At 35.1% G+C, this 16276-nt stretch overlaps 1 protein-coding gene across 4 annotated transcripts in view; it reads right to left on the bottom strand.

Annotated features, from left to right (window-relative positions):
* Window positions 1-2599: 2599 nt before the first annotated feature.
* cnih3 (cornichon family AMPA receptor auxiliary protein 3) overlaps window positions 2600-16276 on the bottom strand; it is a 68350-nt gene continuing 54673 nt past the window's right edge. For 2 of the 4 annotated variants that reach the window (XM_021468659.3, XM_687375.9), the window contains 3 exons: window positions 15964-16076; window positions 12192-12335; window positions 2600-4669 (listed from right to left, as the gene is read on the bottom strand). In XM_021468659.3, the coding sequence (XP_021324334.1) occupies window positions 4642-4669; window positions 12192-12335; window positions 15964-16076 (285 nt within the window). In that variant the 3' untranslated portion in view covers window positions 2600-4641. Of the gene's footprint in view, window positions 4670-12191; window positions 12340-15963; window positions 16077-16276 lie in introns of all 4 variants that reach the window. The other 2 variants (XM_068215673.2, XM_068215674.2) reach the window with 1 other exon arrangement.

The following is a 16276-nucleotide window of genomic DNA, read 5'->3' as shown; positions in this document are numbered from 1 at the left end:
CAGAATCACTCCGGGGTGAGGAATCGAATGAGGAGATGTGAGAAATGCTTTGTGGGTAATTGAGTGAAAATAACCACATATGGTTTATGAACATGCATGACTGATGAAATTAATATGAGTTTGGAGTGACAAAACAATGCCTTTAGCTCTCTTATAGGTCACATACACTGAAGTTGTAAAATAATAGAACAATAAATTGAACGTATTGTATACCTATATACAATATAACTGCAGGTTTACTATGTTTATATTTAATACAACCCCAAATCAGAAAAAGTTAGGACAGCATGGAAAACCCAAATAAAAAAAGGAAAGCAGTGATTTCCAAATTTACTTTGACTTGTATTTCATTGAAGACAATATGAACACAAAATATTTCATGTTTTGTCTCATTAACTTCAATTGTTTTGTAAATATACATTCTTTCCTGTTATTTAGATCTGCGACACATTTTTAAAAAGTTGGGAAAGTTTGGGAGCAATTTATGGCTAGTAATCAGGTTAACATTCTACACACATTACAAAGACCTGGCTGTGGAGGAAGAGGGTACAGGTATTTGACTGGCCTGTCTTTAGTCCTGACCTGTCTCCAATAAAGAATGTGTTGTGCATTTTGAAGAGCAAAACATCGAAGACCTTGGTTGTTGCCCACCTTTAGACTTGATTTGCAGAAAAATGGTACAAAATTACACCTGAAACACTTCATCATGGAAGCACATAAAAACTTAAAGTAAATTAAGAAATCACTTCTTTCTTTTTTTCATGTTTTTTCTAAACTGTCCCCACTTTTTCTGATTTGTGGTTGTATATATAACTTTGTGCACTATTTAAGGGTATAGGGATGATTTTAGATACAGCCAGTGTGTTTTGCTTTGAAATACATTCAGTTCATGAGGCCTTGAGATGTGAAAAAGTCCAACTACTTCAACTTGAGGGGCCTGTTTTTAGAATGGCATGTCATGCATAAGACTGCAAAAAACACTAATTCAATGGTTAAACACGTCAGTTTGGCAACTCATTTACATGAGAAAAAAAGGAAACAACACAGTGGAAGTAGAAAAATGTTCTGATTGAATAAGATGTCCTCAGTCCCTGTCTTTTCTTTTGTGAATAAATAACAGCTTGCTCTGTTTGGTTGCGTACACTGCACTGATTTGAGCTTTTGTTTTTTTTTCAGAAGTTTATTCGGTTTTAAATTAGGATGACCATACAACCCAGTTTTTGATGTCCTGTCTCTGAATCACACACTTGCATTATACAGATGTGGCCACTATACTGTGACTCCCGCAATATTCTCTCTTGGTTTCATAAAAAAGTTATTTATCTTTCATTTATATGCATTTTTAACTGGCTATTTAAATTTTAAGTAAGGCTATAGCCTATTTTTTTTTTTTTACAATTCATGATTGACTGCTTCTTTAAATACACAAAATTTACTTTTTTGTCTTATTTGTGCTTAATTCGATGGAACAAACTTCGAGATGACCGTTTATCAGAAAATAGCAAATAACTCAGCAGTTTGCATTCTCTATTTGCAAAACGCAATGTCCAAATACCAGTAGTGCTGAGAAATGACACAAATTGATTTAACAATGTCCTATTGCAATGTACATTGCTCTTCTGCAATGTCCTGTTACACATTTGAACTTACACATATTATTCAGTGTTGTTACATGCGTGTAGTTACACCAGTATCACACAAGTAAATACTATGTACCAATGCGTACATCTACTGTAGTTACATATTACTTACATATCTGGTCACCATGTAAGTTCACAGGTTTAAGCGACGTGATATAAAGTTGGACCCTTTTCCCCATTCAAAACTATTTGAGTGACATGTCTTGTGTATTCTATAGTCTTTGAAAATATGCAGTAGTGTAATAGTAAACAAATGTGGCAAAATTAGTAGTCTAATAAAACATTTACTATCAAAACATTCCATCCAACTCAAGCCATGTACCCTATTTAGTTATTTACAGCATGTCTCTGTACTTCATGCACATACCTTAGCTTTGCTTGTACAGTAGGTATTTGGAAACTGCTTAACAGTAATAAAATAACTTAAATTTTTTAACATATTTTCACATCTTTTTGCAAAAAGTTATTAACGAAATTGGAATTGATAGCACTATCTAAAAAACTGGTATCAATGAGCTGTATTAGAAGTATATCAATATTGACAAAATCCATGCCTACCCCTTGGAAACTGTGAGTCTTAACATAGTGGGTATTTATAGTATAATTAGAAAATGTTAAAGATATTTAGAGGGATAGTTCAGCCAGAAATTAAAATTTCCATACTGTACCATTTACTTACACCCAACTGGTTCTAAACCTGTGTGAACTTCTTTGTGATATACACAATGTAAAATTTTATAAAAATGTTGGAAACTAGTAGCCATTGACATACATAATAGGAACAAAATATACTTTATAAATCATAGCTACTTAATCAGTATATCTTCCTTTGTGTTCAACAGGAGAAAGAAACACAAACAGGTTTTTAAGAAGTGGATGGTGAGTAAAAGATCCCAACTAAATATCCCATTAAAAATAAGCATACATATGCCACATGCAAGCTTAAGAAAGCACCTATAACAGTTTTAAAATAATCTGCTTTATTTCATATACAAATGTTTTAAATTATATTAGGAGAGGGGAACACGTCCACAATGATGATATACTGTAGAAAATGTTTGGTCATCATGTGTGTAACTACATAAGGCATACAAAAGACAGCAGGCTACATGACAGCAGCAGACTATAGTACTGCTGGGGACTGGTATTATTATCCCCTACACGCCGATGAAGTTGATGTAGTGTGTCTACTGCTATTTTCAGTACTCTGCATTATATATGGTGCTCAACCAAAGCGTAACGTAGATGTCTTGAGGGGTTTATGCTTATGTGCATCATGTGGTTACTCCGGATAGTTAACCTGACTGATCCAACATCAGTTTAAAGAAAGACATATAAATACTGATGAATTTGTAGCAGTGTGTTTAAAGTTGTTTTTTTAAAGCAAAAATAGATAGATAGATAGATAGATAGATAGATAGATAGATAGATAGATAGATAGATAGATAGATAGATAGATGGATGGATGGATGGATGGATGGATGGATGGATGGATGGATGGATGGATGGATGGATGGATGGATGGATGGATGGATGGATGGATGGATGGATAGATGGATGGATACCTGTAGATGAATGGATATAGATAGACTGAGAAATAGACAGAGATTGAGAGATGGATGGATCGATGGATACAAAATTTCAAGCAATAATTAAGTTGATACTTGTAGATGGATGGATAGATTGTTTTAGCAAAAATTAATTTGGATGGATGGAGATTTATTTATTTTTAGCAAAAATGAAGACGACAGACAGATAGACAGAGAGATTGAGAGATGGATGGATGGCTATAGATTTTCTAGCAAAAATTACATTCAATGGATAGATTGAAATTTTATTTGAGCAAAAATTAAGATAGATAGATAGATAGATAGATAGATAGATAGATAGATAGATAGATAGATAGATAGATAGATAGATAGATAGATAGATAGATAGATGGATAGATGGATGGATGGATGGATGGATGGATGGGTGGGTGGGTGGGTGGGTGGATGGATGGGTGGGTGGGTGGGTGGATGGATGGATAGAGATTTTTTTGAAGATAGACACAAAAGAAAGAAAGAAAGAAGTATCCCTAAATATATAGTTTCAGTATTGCTGACCTTGCTGTATAACAGTAATATAGTTATTCTAATAACAACGATACAAAATGAGAAAGTGAAACTTGTAGATCATGAGTTGTGGTTTTAATTTCTTCCCTAGAATGAAAACGTATGATAATTGAATACACTGTAATATATTGGAAGACTCGTACCGGGTATATAAATATGACTTGTTTTTCCACCACGACCAATAACTGTATCTATTGTGCAAACTCATAACAACTTTGTGCAAAATTGTGGAAAAGTGGCTCTTGTTTTCTACAATAAAGCCTCCATATCAGCATTTTGTAAATATAAAGTCCAAAAAACATCTCAACCCACTGACACCAACACATAAAAGCATTACACAAAAAGTTCTCTATGTACACAGATACGCAGTTCATATTAAAAACGCTTATGTTAGGATTGCACAAATACACAGAAAATATCACAAAAGCTTCTCACACATGTAATCAAAACTCAGTGGCCTAGTGTGTGACTGGTAAAAATGTGACATTCGCTGATCAACTTTGTCAACGTTTCTTTTCACTTCTTTTTTTGATCCGACGTTATATTTTAAGCTACATATATTTATAGTGAGTGTAAAGGTTGGCAGGTTTTGCGCCTCAAAGTGGTAAAGGACATGTTGTGCTATGCCTGAGACAATCTGTGCAAACGTTACTGTGAGCTTGTGAAAAGCGCATCACACTGGGTCTATGAGACATTTAGGGAGTTGAGTCAGATCTGTAAACAACACTGATACTTCTTCTGATACTCTGGGAATGTGGGGTCAAGTCTTGCACTGCAGCGTGTTGAACTTGTGTCTGGTGCTGCTCTTGTTTCGTCAAAATGTCCAAATGCAGGAGCTTTCCGAAAACAGTGTCTGACGCGTGTCTTCTTCAGTGTTGAGAGCTCTGTTATGAGGTCACCAAGGTGTAGATCATACTGCAAGACAAACAAACAGGCTTTACTGACAGTTTTCATAAAAAATAGTAGTGTTGAGTTAAATCTGAAAGAAGTGATAGACCCTTTTTAATAAAATTTTTAATAATTAATGTTATAAGTCACTAACAACTTGCAAAAACCAGTCCTAGTAAAACAGGTTTAAATCCATATATGGCATACCCTAACAAAATGAATCATGGTTTTAATACAAATACTGTAATATATATATATATATATATATATATATATATATATATATATATATATATATATATATATATATATATATATATATATATATATATATATATTGTTTTTTTTTGTAGTTGAATCAAGTTAATAACAAATTAACCATAACCATAATTTAACCATGTGCTTTCAGAAATAAAGGTACAAAAGCTGTCACTGGGATGGTACCATTTCTAAAGGTACATTACTTAAAGAGTACATTTTATTGTAAGGAGTCAGGGACCAATAGAGTAGAGGATCCAAATGCAGTTTATGATAAGATTCGTCAGACAGGCAACGGTCAACAGGGGCAAACAGGAGCATGTAGATAATCCAATTCTAGATTTAATGTCTAGATTGCGAAGCGAAAGTGTTTCAAAGAACTGCACTGAAGCATGATTAGAAAAATCCAGGTCACGTGACTAAAGTGTTTCAAAACACCAGGGGTCTCATGTATCAACGCTGCGTACACACAAAAACTTTGCGTACACCAGGTTTCAAGCTCCCGTTTGGATTTACTAACGATGAAATTAACATGAGAATGTGTGTTGTCCATGCCAACTTCATTTCTGGTGTACATTTATTTTTTGTGTGTGTTTGTTTTATTTTCATTGGCGACTCCTAGAAGCAATTATGTTAAATTGCACACTACAAAGTATCCCATTAAAACAAGTGGAAAACATTGCTATTAATTTATAAAATGGGTTAATTGACTAATATATATATGTATGTGTTAACCGCACTGTGTTAACCGCATCAGCTAAACTCTGCCACCCTATTTTTTTCTTTTCTTTTTATTATTGATTCCAGAGGACAATCTTGCAAATAACAGTTTTTCTCCAGTCTAACTCCAATAGGAGCACCTCCATTTCACATTCTGTGAAGTTTTTCTGCTTTAAGACGATAGTGCTAACCACTGAGCCACTGTGCTGCCCTCTTCGACTTACAATGTACAAATACTCTGAAATTATGACTCGATGTATTTTAATCATGTTATTTTTTTAGTTGACCAAAACAAGATATATTTATTCACAAAGTGTTCATTCGGATGTCAGACCAATGGTAACACAAAACACATTATAAGTACAGAGCATTTAAAAACTAACATCTATAGATGCATTACCCTTGATTACATCCCATTTTCTCTTCATGTTAGTCAGAAACTCTCACTGCTTCACGGAATCACTTGAAACCTCAGCTCTACATTGTGGGATTTAATACCTCAATTTGCTTCAACTGTTTTAGTGTAACACGAAGCCTTACTTTGCCTACCACTAGTGAATGGTCGGGACAGGCGGAAAAACAACGTAAACAGACAAAAACAAAGCAAAGGTCAAAAACACGGCAAGACAAGGAAACACTTTGTGATGCTCACTTACAGTTTGACAAGACTCAGCAATGATATATGTGTGCTGTGTTTATAATCCATCTGATTAGTCCTGAACAGCTTCAGCTGTGTGTGTTAGCAGTCAAGGGGAATCTGGGCCAGGTGTGTGAGTAAAGAGCACGATGGGATGTGTAGTTCATTATAGTGGCAGATTTGTAGTTCTCTAGCGATCTGCAAATGCCAGATCACTGGTGATTGTGATAGTTAGCACTTTTTAACTGTCCCAGCGACAGCTATTTTTAAACTTTTATTTCTGTGATTTTAGTATGGTAATAAATATTTTTGTATTATTTACTTATTTCTTTTTTACTATATTAAAGCCTTTGTTAATTTTCACAAGGGCAACATGATTTATGCGCCTTTTTAGTACAGATATTTTGGACTTGAGGCGAGGCAGTGGTGCAGTAGGTAGTGCTGTCGCCTCACAGCAAGAAGGTTGCTGGGTCGCTGGCTCGAACCTCGGCTCAGTTGGCATTTCTGTGTGGAGTTTGCATGTTCTCCCTGCCTTCACGTGGGTTTCCTCCGGGTGCTCCGGTTTCCCCCACAGTCCAAAGACATGCGGTACAGGTGAATTGGGTAGGCTAAATTGTCCGTAGTGTATGAGTGTGTGTGTTAATGTGTCTGTGGATGTTTCCCAGAGATGGGTTGGATAAGTTGCCGGTTCATTCCGCTGTGGCGACCCCAGATTAATAAAGGGACTAAGCCGACAAGAAAATGAATGAATTTTGGACTGAGAAGTCCATATGTTTGACTTTATATAAAATTAAAGCATTTCAAAATAAACTTTCCTTGTTGAATGTTTAATGCTCTAATATGATAAACTGTTTAGACAGACATTCATTCATTAATTTTCTTTTCGGCTTAGTCCCTTTACAAATCCAGGGTCGCCACAGCGGAATTAACCACCAACTTATCCAGCACATTTTTTTACGCAGTGGATGCCCTTCCAACCGCAACCCATCTCTGGGCAACATCCATACACCTTTACTTACACTCATACACAACGGACAATTTAGCCTACCCAATTCAACTGTACTGCATGTCTTTGGACTGTGGGGGAAACCAGAGCACCCGGAGGAAACCCACGCGAACGCAGGGAGATCATGCAAACCACACAGAAACTCCAACTGAGCCAGCTGAGGCTCGAACCAGCGACCTTCTTGTTGTGAGGTGACAGCACTACCTGTTGCGTCACAGCAACGCCCTTAGAGAGACATATTTTACACAAAAAATTTACATCTAAGTCTCAATCAGTTCCAAACAGAATAGGTCACAAGAACAAACAAGTTGATAAAACAAGTTGATAAAAATATTAAATCATATGGTTTATTTAAAGATCTTTCTTTTATGTTTTCACAAAAGCCTGGAATGAGATCCCACAACATCTCAAAACAATACAAACACTGAGACTTTTTAAAAAATCCCATGCTCGTCATCTGATGGTCAACTATCACTGTAGCCACGGAGATAGTAGCCTGCTTTTCTCTATTTTATATGTTTGGTGATTGTTTGTACTGTGTTGATGGATGAGATGTCTGTCTGTTTTTATGTTCTGCAGAGCAGGATTCTGCTGAAAAACTGCATTCATGCTGAGTCAGGCCCGATTATCTTTTAATCTTTTCCTGTTTAAAAATTATAAATAAATAAATAAATAAATGGTCATTATGCAGCGTGTAAAGCAATTTACAAACTATTATTTAAAAGGCTTGTCATTTTTATCTGGAAACATCAAATGTGCAATTGCTTTTTCAAAAGAGCTCAAGGGTTAACTTTATCCCAAACACCTCTCATCCTATGTAATTGCTGAAAAATAGGAATTTCTCCCTTTATGCTTTAACTTCTGTGAAATGAGTGTGTGCCCGAGGATTTTATCATTCTGTCAGGAAACTGCTTTAATTAGTTCATTTCTTCCTAGTTAACAACAAACACAGATACACATCTTCTCCTCAATTTACCCAGCTGAAACCCCTGTATTCATTCACATCTGGATGAGGCATAGATATGCAAGATGATAGAGGCTTCAAAAGCAGCTGACACTGTGGAAAATGACAGCTGCTCCAGCTCCAGCATCACTCCGGGCTGGTTCAGTATGATATGTATTGCATTTATTTAGAATGCACTGCCATATGTTGATGTATGGCGAATTTCTGTGCTGACTTCACACTAGGGGCCATTGATGTCATGCCAGAATGCTGTTCATGGGCATTAATACATAATAAGGGGTTGCCCTGATAAAAACTGCATAAGCATTTCTGGGCTCGCTGTGTCTTTATCTTCAGCGTGAGGGGGTTGCAAAAGTAGCAGCATGGGTTTTTCTTTATATTTTCAATCTTTTTTTTATTTATTTATGTCCTTTTAAGTGATATCACTGCTGCATGGGAAGGATATATACATTGAACCTAACTGGAAAATATTATTTTATTCAGTGCACATCTCAAGGTTCGTCTCAAACACAAAGATAGAGAACCGCGGCTTATCAGTGTTCGTGCTGAAAGTGTAAGATCAATGAAAGCTGTATTTCAGCTATAATCATAGATATGATCCTGATGGAGCCCGAGGCGAGCAGTGCTCCTCATGCCTTTGCGGTCGTTGTAAACACACGAGAACTAGTCTGTTCGCTCAAATCTCTTTCTTTCACTTCTATCAAAGTGGCACGCTCCTTTCTTGAGTCATTAGGTTTAAATGGGGTTTAGAAAAAGTGAACTGATGTAATTGGATGGGTGATGGCCTGTTGTGCAGATATTGGATTTGCAATTGATTTGTAAGATTGATTCATAAAAGGGAGCACAACGTTGTGGTTATTACAAACAGTTAGAGTGCTTTGAAAATCAAGCCGCAGGGGTTAAAGTAGGTAAAGCGGACAAATTGAGCTCATATATCAAATCAGGGTCAGTCCAATTAAGACATTTAGTTTTACTGCTTTTACAAGTGCTGTATAACAGCTGTATTAATTGCTTTTTTATTGCCAATGTGTAAAGGAATTGTCAGGAAATGTGTAAAAGAGATTGTACACAGATTTTTACGTACATGACCAGAGGCATTTTTGTCAGGAAAAATCAAAGAATGTGAAACAAAAACATTTCATATTTAAAATAATGCCTTCAGCATTTCACCTCAGATCTTGAAATGAAACTCAAAGGGACTGAAAAGGGACTCAAAACCAACACAAATGATTTCATAATGTTAAACATATTTAATATGCATTAATTAGATTATAAACCTTACCATTTCGTAAGTGAGTGCATATTCTGAGTGGCTCTATTTAAATTTCTGTCGTGTTTCGTCTGGTGCAAACAGCCAAATTGCTTATCTCTGCAAATGTTGTCACAGTAGCGTGTTGTTAGGACACGGGGCTCCAATGTAACATGCTTACCTAATGTTTACATTCGTAATATTTATATTATTTGCTAATTAATAACCACCTCATGTTGCATTTCAGTCACAGACGCATGCTTTGAGAGCCTTTCTGAATGAAATAGGCGCTTTTCCATGAAGACAACCCGGAGTGCTGAACTATAATTGATTAAAGTGGCAGTGGGCGGGTAAAAAGAACCAAAACAAAGACAGCGTTCGGCAGGTAACAGACATTTTCAAAGCAGAATATCTGACTTGAGCATTGTTTTTCAGATTAACAAGAATGCTCACTTGGCATGTTTTTTTTTTAAATATCTGCAACATATTATGGTATTTTTATGATTTAGAAGAGTCAAAAACTTACACACAGCACCTTTAATCTAAAATATCTTAATTTGTCTTCCGAAGATAAACAAAGGTCTCAGAGTGTGATTAACTAATAACGGTATAATAATTAATAATCCTTTTTAAACAAAAACAGCAGTAAAAAGCTAGTAACTAGAGGAGATTGCATAACTGCTAGGAATGACAGCACAAAGTTCCAGAAGAAAAAAGGGGGCTAAATGACTGAATTACAATTCCAGAGCCTTTCTAAATGAATTAATTAATGTATATATGAAATAGCTGGTTTTCCATCAAGACAACCCGTGGTGCTGAAATATAATTGGCTAAACTGGCAGTGGGCAGGTTAAAAGAACCAAACAAAGACAGCGTTCCGGCACGTAACTCACATTTTCAAAGCAGAATATCTGACTTCAGCATTGTTTTTCAGATAAACAAGAATGTTCACTTGGCATGTTTCTTAAATATCTGCAAATTAATTACAGTATTTATATGCTTTAGAAGAGTCAAAAATATCTTAATTTGTCTTCTGAAGACAAACAAAGGTCTTAAGTGTGATGAAGTAATAATAGCATAATAATTAATAATCCTTTTTAAACAAGGCCAGTGAATTTACACTCTCAGAAATAAAGGTGCAGGAGCTGTCAAGATACATGTTTATACAAGGTGCATTTTTATGCCCAAATGTACCCATTAAGTACATTTGAGGTACCATTATGAACTCTTCAGGAACAAATATGTTTCTTTTGAAAAAGTACTGCCGCAGTGACAGCTCCTGTACCTTTATTTCTGAGAATGTATAATATTAATGTCCGACTAGATCATATTATGTTGCATATTGATTAATGCTTTATATTACATTATTAGTTTAGTTTAAAACTTTATTAATCCCCTTGGGATAATTCATTTTGAAATAGTGGTGCTTTAGATATAACCAGATTGACACACTTAACACAATAAACCTCATCACTTAACATCAGGTACAAAAAAAAAAAAAAAACTAATAATAATCATCCATCGATTAACTTCATTTATTAGGTAACCTAACTGCTTCAGGCACAAAAGTAAATTTAGAACGATTTGTGGAACATCTTGTTGTCCTTAGACGTTGACCAAGGAGCATCCACTCAAAATGTTTTTTTAAAGGGGGTGTGCTGTCATTTTATGTGCCATCCTAAACACATGCTGTTTGTTATATTACGCAAGACTTCGCAGGAGAACTCCTAATTTTTTTGAGCACAAATTAACGATAAAGACAATTCTTGTTTTTTATAGACAGTGAAGAAATCCAGCAAATGAAGAAAAAGACAAAATGCTTTCAATTAATGACTTGTAAAAGTTCTTAAGGATAACTTTCTGTACATTAAATGAGTTGAGTTTCCGCAATCAAGACAGCCTTTAATGAGCCCAATTAACAATTGTATGTGTGTTTTGATCAAATTTTTAAACTGTTGTCAATGATTGTTCCTAGGTACCTATATTCCTCCACAACCTCGACCTGTGTGTCATTGATTAGCACCCTTTGGAGAGCAGGTGTTTTTTTGCCAAAGTTAATGAGCACTTTATTATGATATGAAATAGTGTAGCTATACTTGTGGTGTACTTTAACATTTATGGTCCATTTAACCCCTACTTTCCTAAAATGAGAAATGTTGTCGATTAGGTTTAGGTTCTGTTGAACTTCGCTTTAAGAGAACAGCAGTGAAAAGCAAGCAGTTAGAGGAGATTGCATAACTGTTGGGAAGAAAAGCACCAAGTTCCAGAAGACACTAGAAAAAAGGGAGCTAAATGACTAAATTTCAATTCCAGAAGCAAAGAGTATTAAATAATGCAAAATGTGGCTGATACACAACATTTGTCTTAGATTTGACAAAAGGTCATAAGGTCTGTTTGCTGTAAGGGTGAGCTTTTAGAATATGTGTGTTTTATGTGTATATTAACATTTAAAGTGACATGATATAATGTAGAGGAAAGAAGAATCAGGAATTCTACCCAAAGGCATGTTGCTGGCGCCATCCAAGAGCACAGAGTCCTTGTCAGTTCAAATGCTTGTTTAAGTATACATCTCTGCTATGCCATAGGCTTCAGGTATAGCTTATATTATAGCAAAGGCACACACTAAGAAGCATATTAGGCTGCAAAGATATAAAAATCATTCAACAAGCTGCACAGAGTCCTGATGGTTGAGACAACTGCTGCACATCTACTCACCAGTAGAGATAGTAGAAGAACGAGAGGACGAAGAAGGACATCTTGCACCAGGCTTCTTTTTGGCAGAATTTTAGCGTGTCTCCGTTCATGACAGACGCTGGATCGTAGAGAAGCTCTTTAGTGTCTGTTGGGCTATGGAAGTACCTGCCGCAAAATGGGAAAAAACACAAGGCGGGTAGTGCGTCTTGAAACAATATGTGCACCTTTGATTTAATGTTTAAATCAAAGGTGCCCATTTGCATTTGGGACCCTGGACTACAAAACCATCTCAACAAATGTATCGAAAAAGCATTGATTTTTCTTTTTATGCCAAAAATTATTAGGGTATAAAGTGAAGATCATGTTCTATGAAGATTCCTACCTTAAATAATCATTAAATCATCCATTCATTCATTTTCGTTTCGGCTTAGTCTCTTTATTATTCAGGGGTTGCCACAGCAGAATGAACCGTCAACTTATCCAGCATACAACCCATCACTGGGAAACACCCATACATGCAAATATATACACATACACTACAGACAATTTAGCTTATCCAATTCACCTATACCTATTTTTGGACTTGTGTGGGAAACCGGAGCACCCGAAGGAAGCTACATGAACATGAGAAGAACATGCAAACTCCACACAGAAATTCCTTATCTTTCAAAGAAAGCACACCAGCGACTGCACTTTCTGAGAAGGTTAAAAAGAGCTTATATGCCTTACAACTTTTTACATAGGAGCTGTTGAATGTTCTCACTAATGGCATCTCCTATTGGTATTAGAATAGCAGTGTATGTGACAAGAACATTATTAAGAAGATAATAAATTCAGCTGAAAGGTCCGTTGGAATCAAAATAACACCTATCAGGAACTGTATCAACAACGTTGTCTGTCCAGGGCAAATAACATTTTAAGGAAACCAACCTACCCTGGCCATAGTCTGCTCATGCCATCAGTTACAGAAACCTGAGGAGCAAATCAGGTTTTGTAATAGTTTTTATCCTGTTATTATAAGACTTTTGAATAATACTATATCTTAAATACTATCGAAAGCTAGTATGTAATAATAAATCATTATATTGTGTTGGGATATTTTGAATCAATTCCATGTTCAATATAAAAGGTCAGAAGAGGTTTTTCTTAAGTTTAACATATGAGCAATTTATTGGATACAAATGAATAATTTGATTCACAGAATTTTGTTATCCTCAATGCAATGCCAAAGTTACATTCAGGAGGTGCGCAACAACTTTCATAGGCAACTGATATTAACAGGTGGAGTCAATATCAATAATTCTCCAGTCCTCCATTGGCCACACCCCAGACTTAAGTTCTCTTTTAATACGAATGTTCTGCACAACAATAAAAGCAGTTAATTTAGGACCCTTAAATATCCAATACAAATAATTGTTTAATGAAAGAAAAAGAGACAAAAATAATAAAAAATATTTTCTCTTTTCCCAACAATAGTTAAACTAGCACAAATAGTTAATATTATAACTATGATAACAAACTGTGCAATAGTTATTAAAGTATTATTTTTTCCCTTCTATGATAAAAAAAAAAATTGGGTTATATTTTATAACTATATTTTATATATTTATGAAATTATAAAAGCTTATTTATTATGTTTGGTTTTTATAATCTAAGTTGTTTTTTATGTTTTTTTTTGGGGGGGGGGTTCTGGTGCAACGTAATTTTGTTCTAGATTATAATTTATTATTAATTATTATTAATTTATTAATTTATTAAATAAGATTATAAATATACATTTTTATTAGCAATGTCTTTTGATAAGAACTTTTTTTGACAACTTAAAAAGCGATTTTCTCAGTATTTTTTTGAACCCTGAGATTCCAGAATTCCAGAAAGTTATCTCAGACAAATATCATATCCCTAATTATCCTTATCCTATAAGTTTATTTTTCATCTTTTAAGAAATGCTCAATTTCTTAATTTAATTTAATTTAATTTCTTTTTGTGTAAGCCTCTTTATTCTGAGTATTTTTATCAATCTAGGCACTCCTTAGAGATGGGTGACTTAAATATAATCTGCAATTATAAAACACGGCCCCCCTGATACAATAATTGTATTAGGGAAATCAGAAACAAGGAACCGACGCATTAAAGTACATTTGGAGAAAAAATGTGGAAGAAATGAAGTGACAGAGTGCTGGATAGCAGCTTCATTGGATCCGCAAGAAAAAAGAGGTGGATTTATTGCAAGCAAAAAGCAATAAATCTTGCAAGGAAAATGACTGATGGTGAACTCATCCAGCTAATCACATCAATAATCCAAATCCACATTACTATCTTACTGATTAAGTTCAGTATGTCATCATTCCGCAGAAAAATCACAGCAGAGCAATCTCTCATATTCTGTGGCAGTAATTGAGAACAACATTCAGTATCAAAACCTGAGGAAAGATTTAGAGCTCCACTGTAAAGTGACTGAAACTCATTTTATCGAACTTATGATTTCCCAGTTGTTTAACTGTGTGATGAAACATTCAGTCTGGTATTTTTTCATCTGCAAAAATGAAAAAGACTAATGCGCATTGACAAGATTCGGACAAAAAGACACTTCATTTACTGGCAAGGAGAATACATTAGGAGTGTCGTTGATCTGAAATACGGATCCCTTGAATACTGATGCTACAATTCTCTTATAAAATGATGGATTCATATGTAAATATTGAGTATTTTATTGTGTAGATCATTTAGCATGACAAATAATGAATATTAAAGGTTTCAACATTTTGCAGCCTTTGATTGAAATAAAACTCACTAGTATCCACAGCTCACTGCTCATGCGTCAATTTAATATTTACAGGGAATTCAATTTAATAGAGGTATATTTAATCAATTTTTGATTTGGTTCATTGACATATGAAATAATTGTTAATACAATATAACCGGAAACCAGTAACCATTTACTTTTCTTATACAATGGTCAATGGTTACAGGTTTCCAACATTCTTCAAAATATCTTCTTTTGTGTTCCACAGAACAAATGTACTCAAATTGATTTGGAACAAGTCAAGGGTGAGTAAATTATAACATAATTTGGTCACCCTTTATTTTAATGTGCAATTCACACTAACAAACCATAAACTATCTTTCATTCATTCATTAATTTTCTTTTCGGATAGCCCCTTTATTAATCTGGGGTTGCCAACCCATCACTGGGAAACCCATACACACTCATTCGCACACATACATGCACTATGGACAATTTAGATTATACCCAATTTATCTGTACCGCATGTCTTTGGACTGTGGGGAAACCCGGAGCATCCGGAGGAAACCCACACAAATGCAGGGAGAACATGCAAACTCCACACAGATTCGTCAACTGACCCAGCCGAGGCTCGAACAAGCGAACTTCTTGCTGTAAGGCGACAACACTACTTACTGTGTCACTGCATCGCCAAACTAAGTCTTTTAGCTCAATAAACTACTAATTAGCTGTGTTTTAATAGTTAGTAAGGTAGTAGTTGAGTTTAGGTATTGAGTAGAATTAGGGATGTGAAACAAGATCATACTTTATATGTGCTAACAAAAAAGTGAATATCTTAATAATAGGCTGGTAATAAATCGTGTGAGTGGTTAACTAAAGTGTTACTCCAAATTTTAATTGTTGAGTGAACTAAATCAGGATATAAATGTTGCCCATGTTATCAGCCCTAAAGATGTGATTTGTCAGGATACTTATTTAACAGTAAGCACACAGTGAGTGCATTATAGTTTTTTGAATAGGAATAAATAGGCTGGTTCAGGTGCTCACCTCCATGTGTTGTAGAAGAGCAGAGGGATATTGAGGCCTACGGTCAGCCACTCCTGAGCACACAGGAACATGATACAGAAGAGGACATGGATGGAGTATTCTGGAAGCACCAGCTAGAGAAAACACAGACAAATGACTTGGGTTGAAGGCTGTGCTCTCATTTCATGTCTGATATTTGATTCATTCTTAATTGTCATAAAACATTTTATAATTTATGATAGCTCAAAAACATCCCATGGCTGCGTTTATCAAAAGCATTGTTAGTAAAATTAATGGTAGAGATAATTTCTAGTGTTCAAAACTCAAATTCAAA

This window comes from Danio rerio, chromosome 20, assembly GCF_049306965.1.
Source record: "Danio rerio strain Tuebingen ecotype United States chromosome 20, GRCz12tu, whole genome shotgun sequence".
In the NCBI taxonomy this organism is placed as follows: domain Eukaryota; kingdom Metazoa; phylum Chordata; class Actinopteri; order Cypriniformes; family Danionidae; genus Danio; species Danio rerio.
This window is presented reverse-complemented; position numbering and strand designations above follow the sequence as displayed.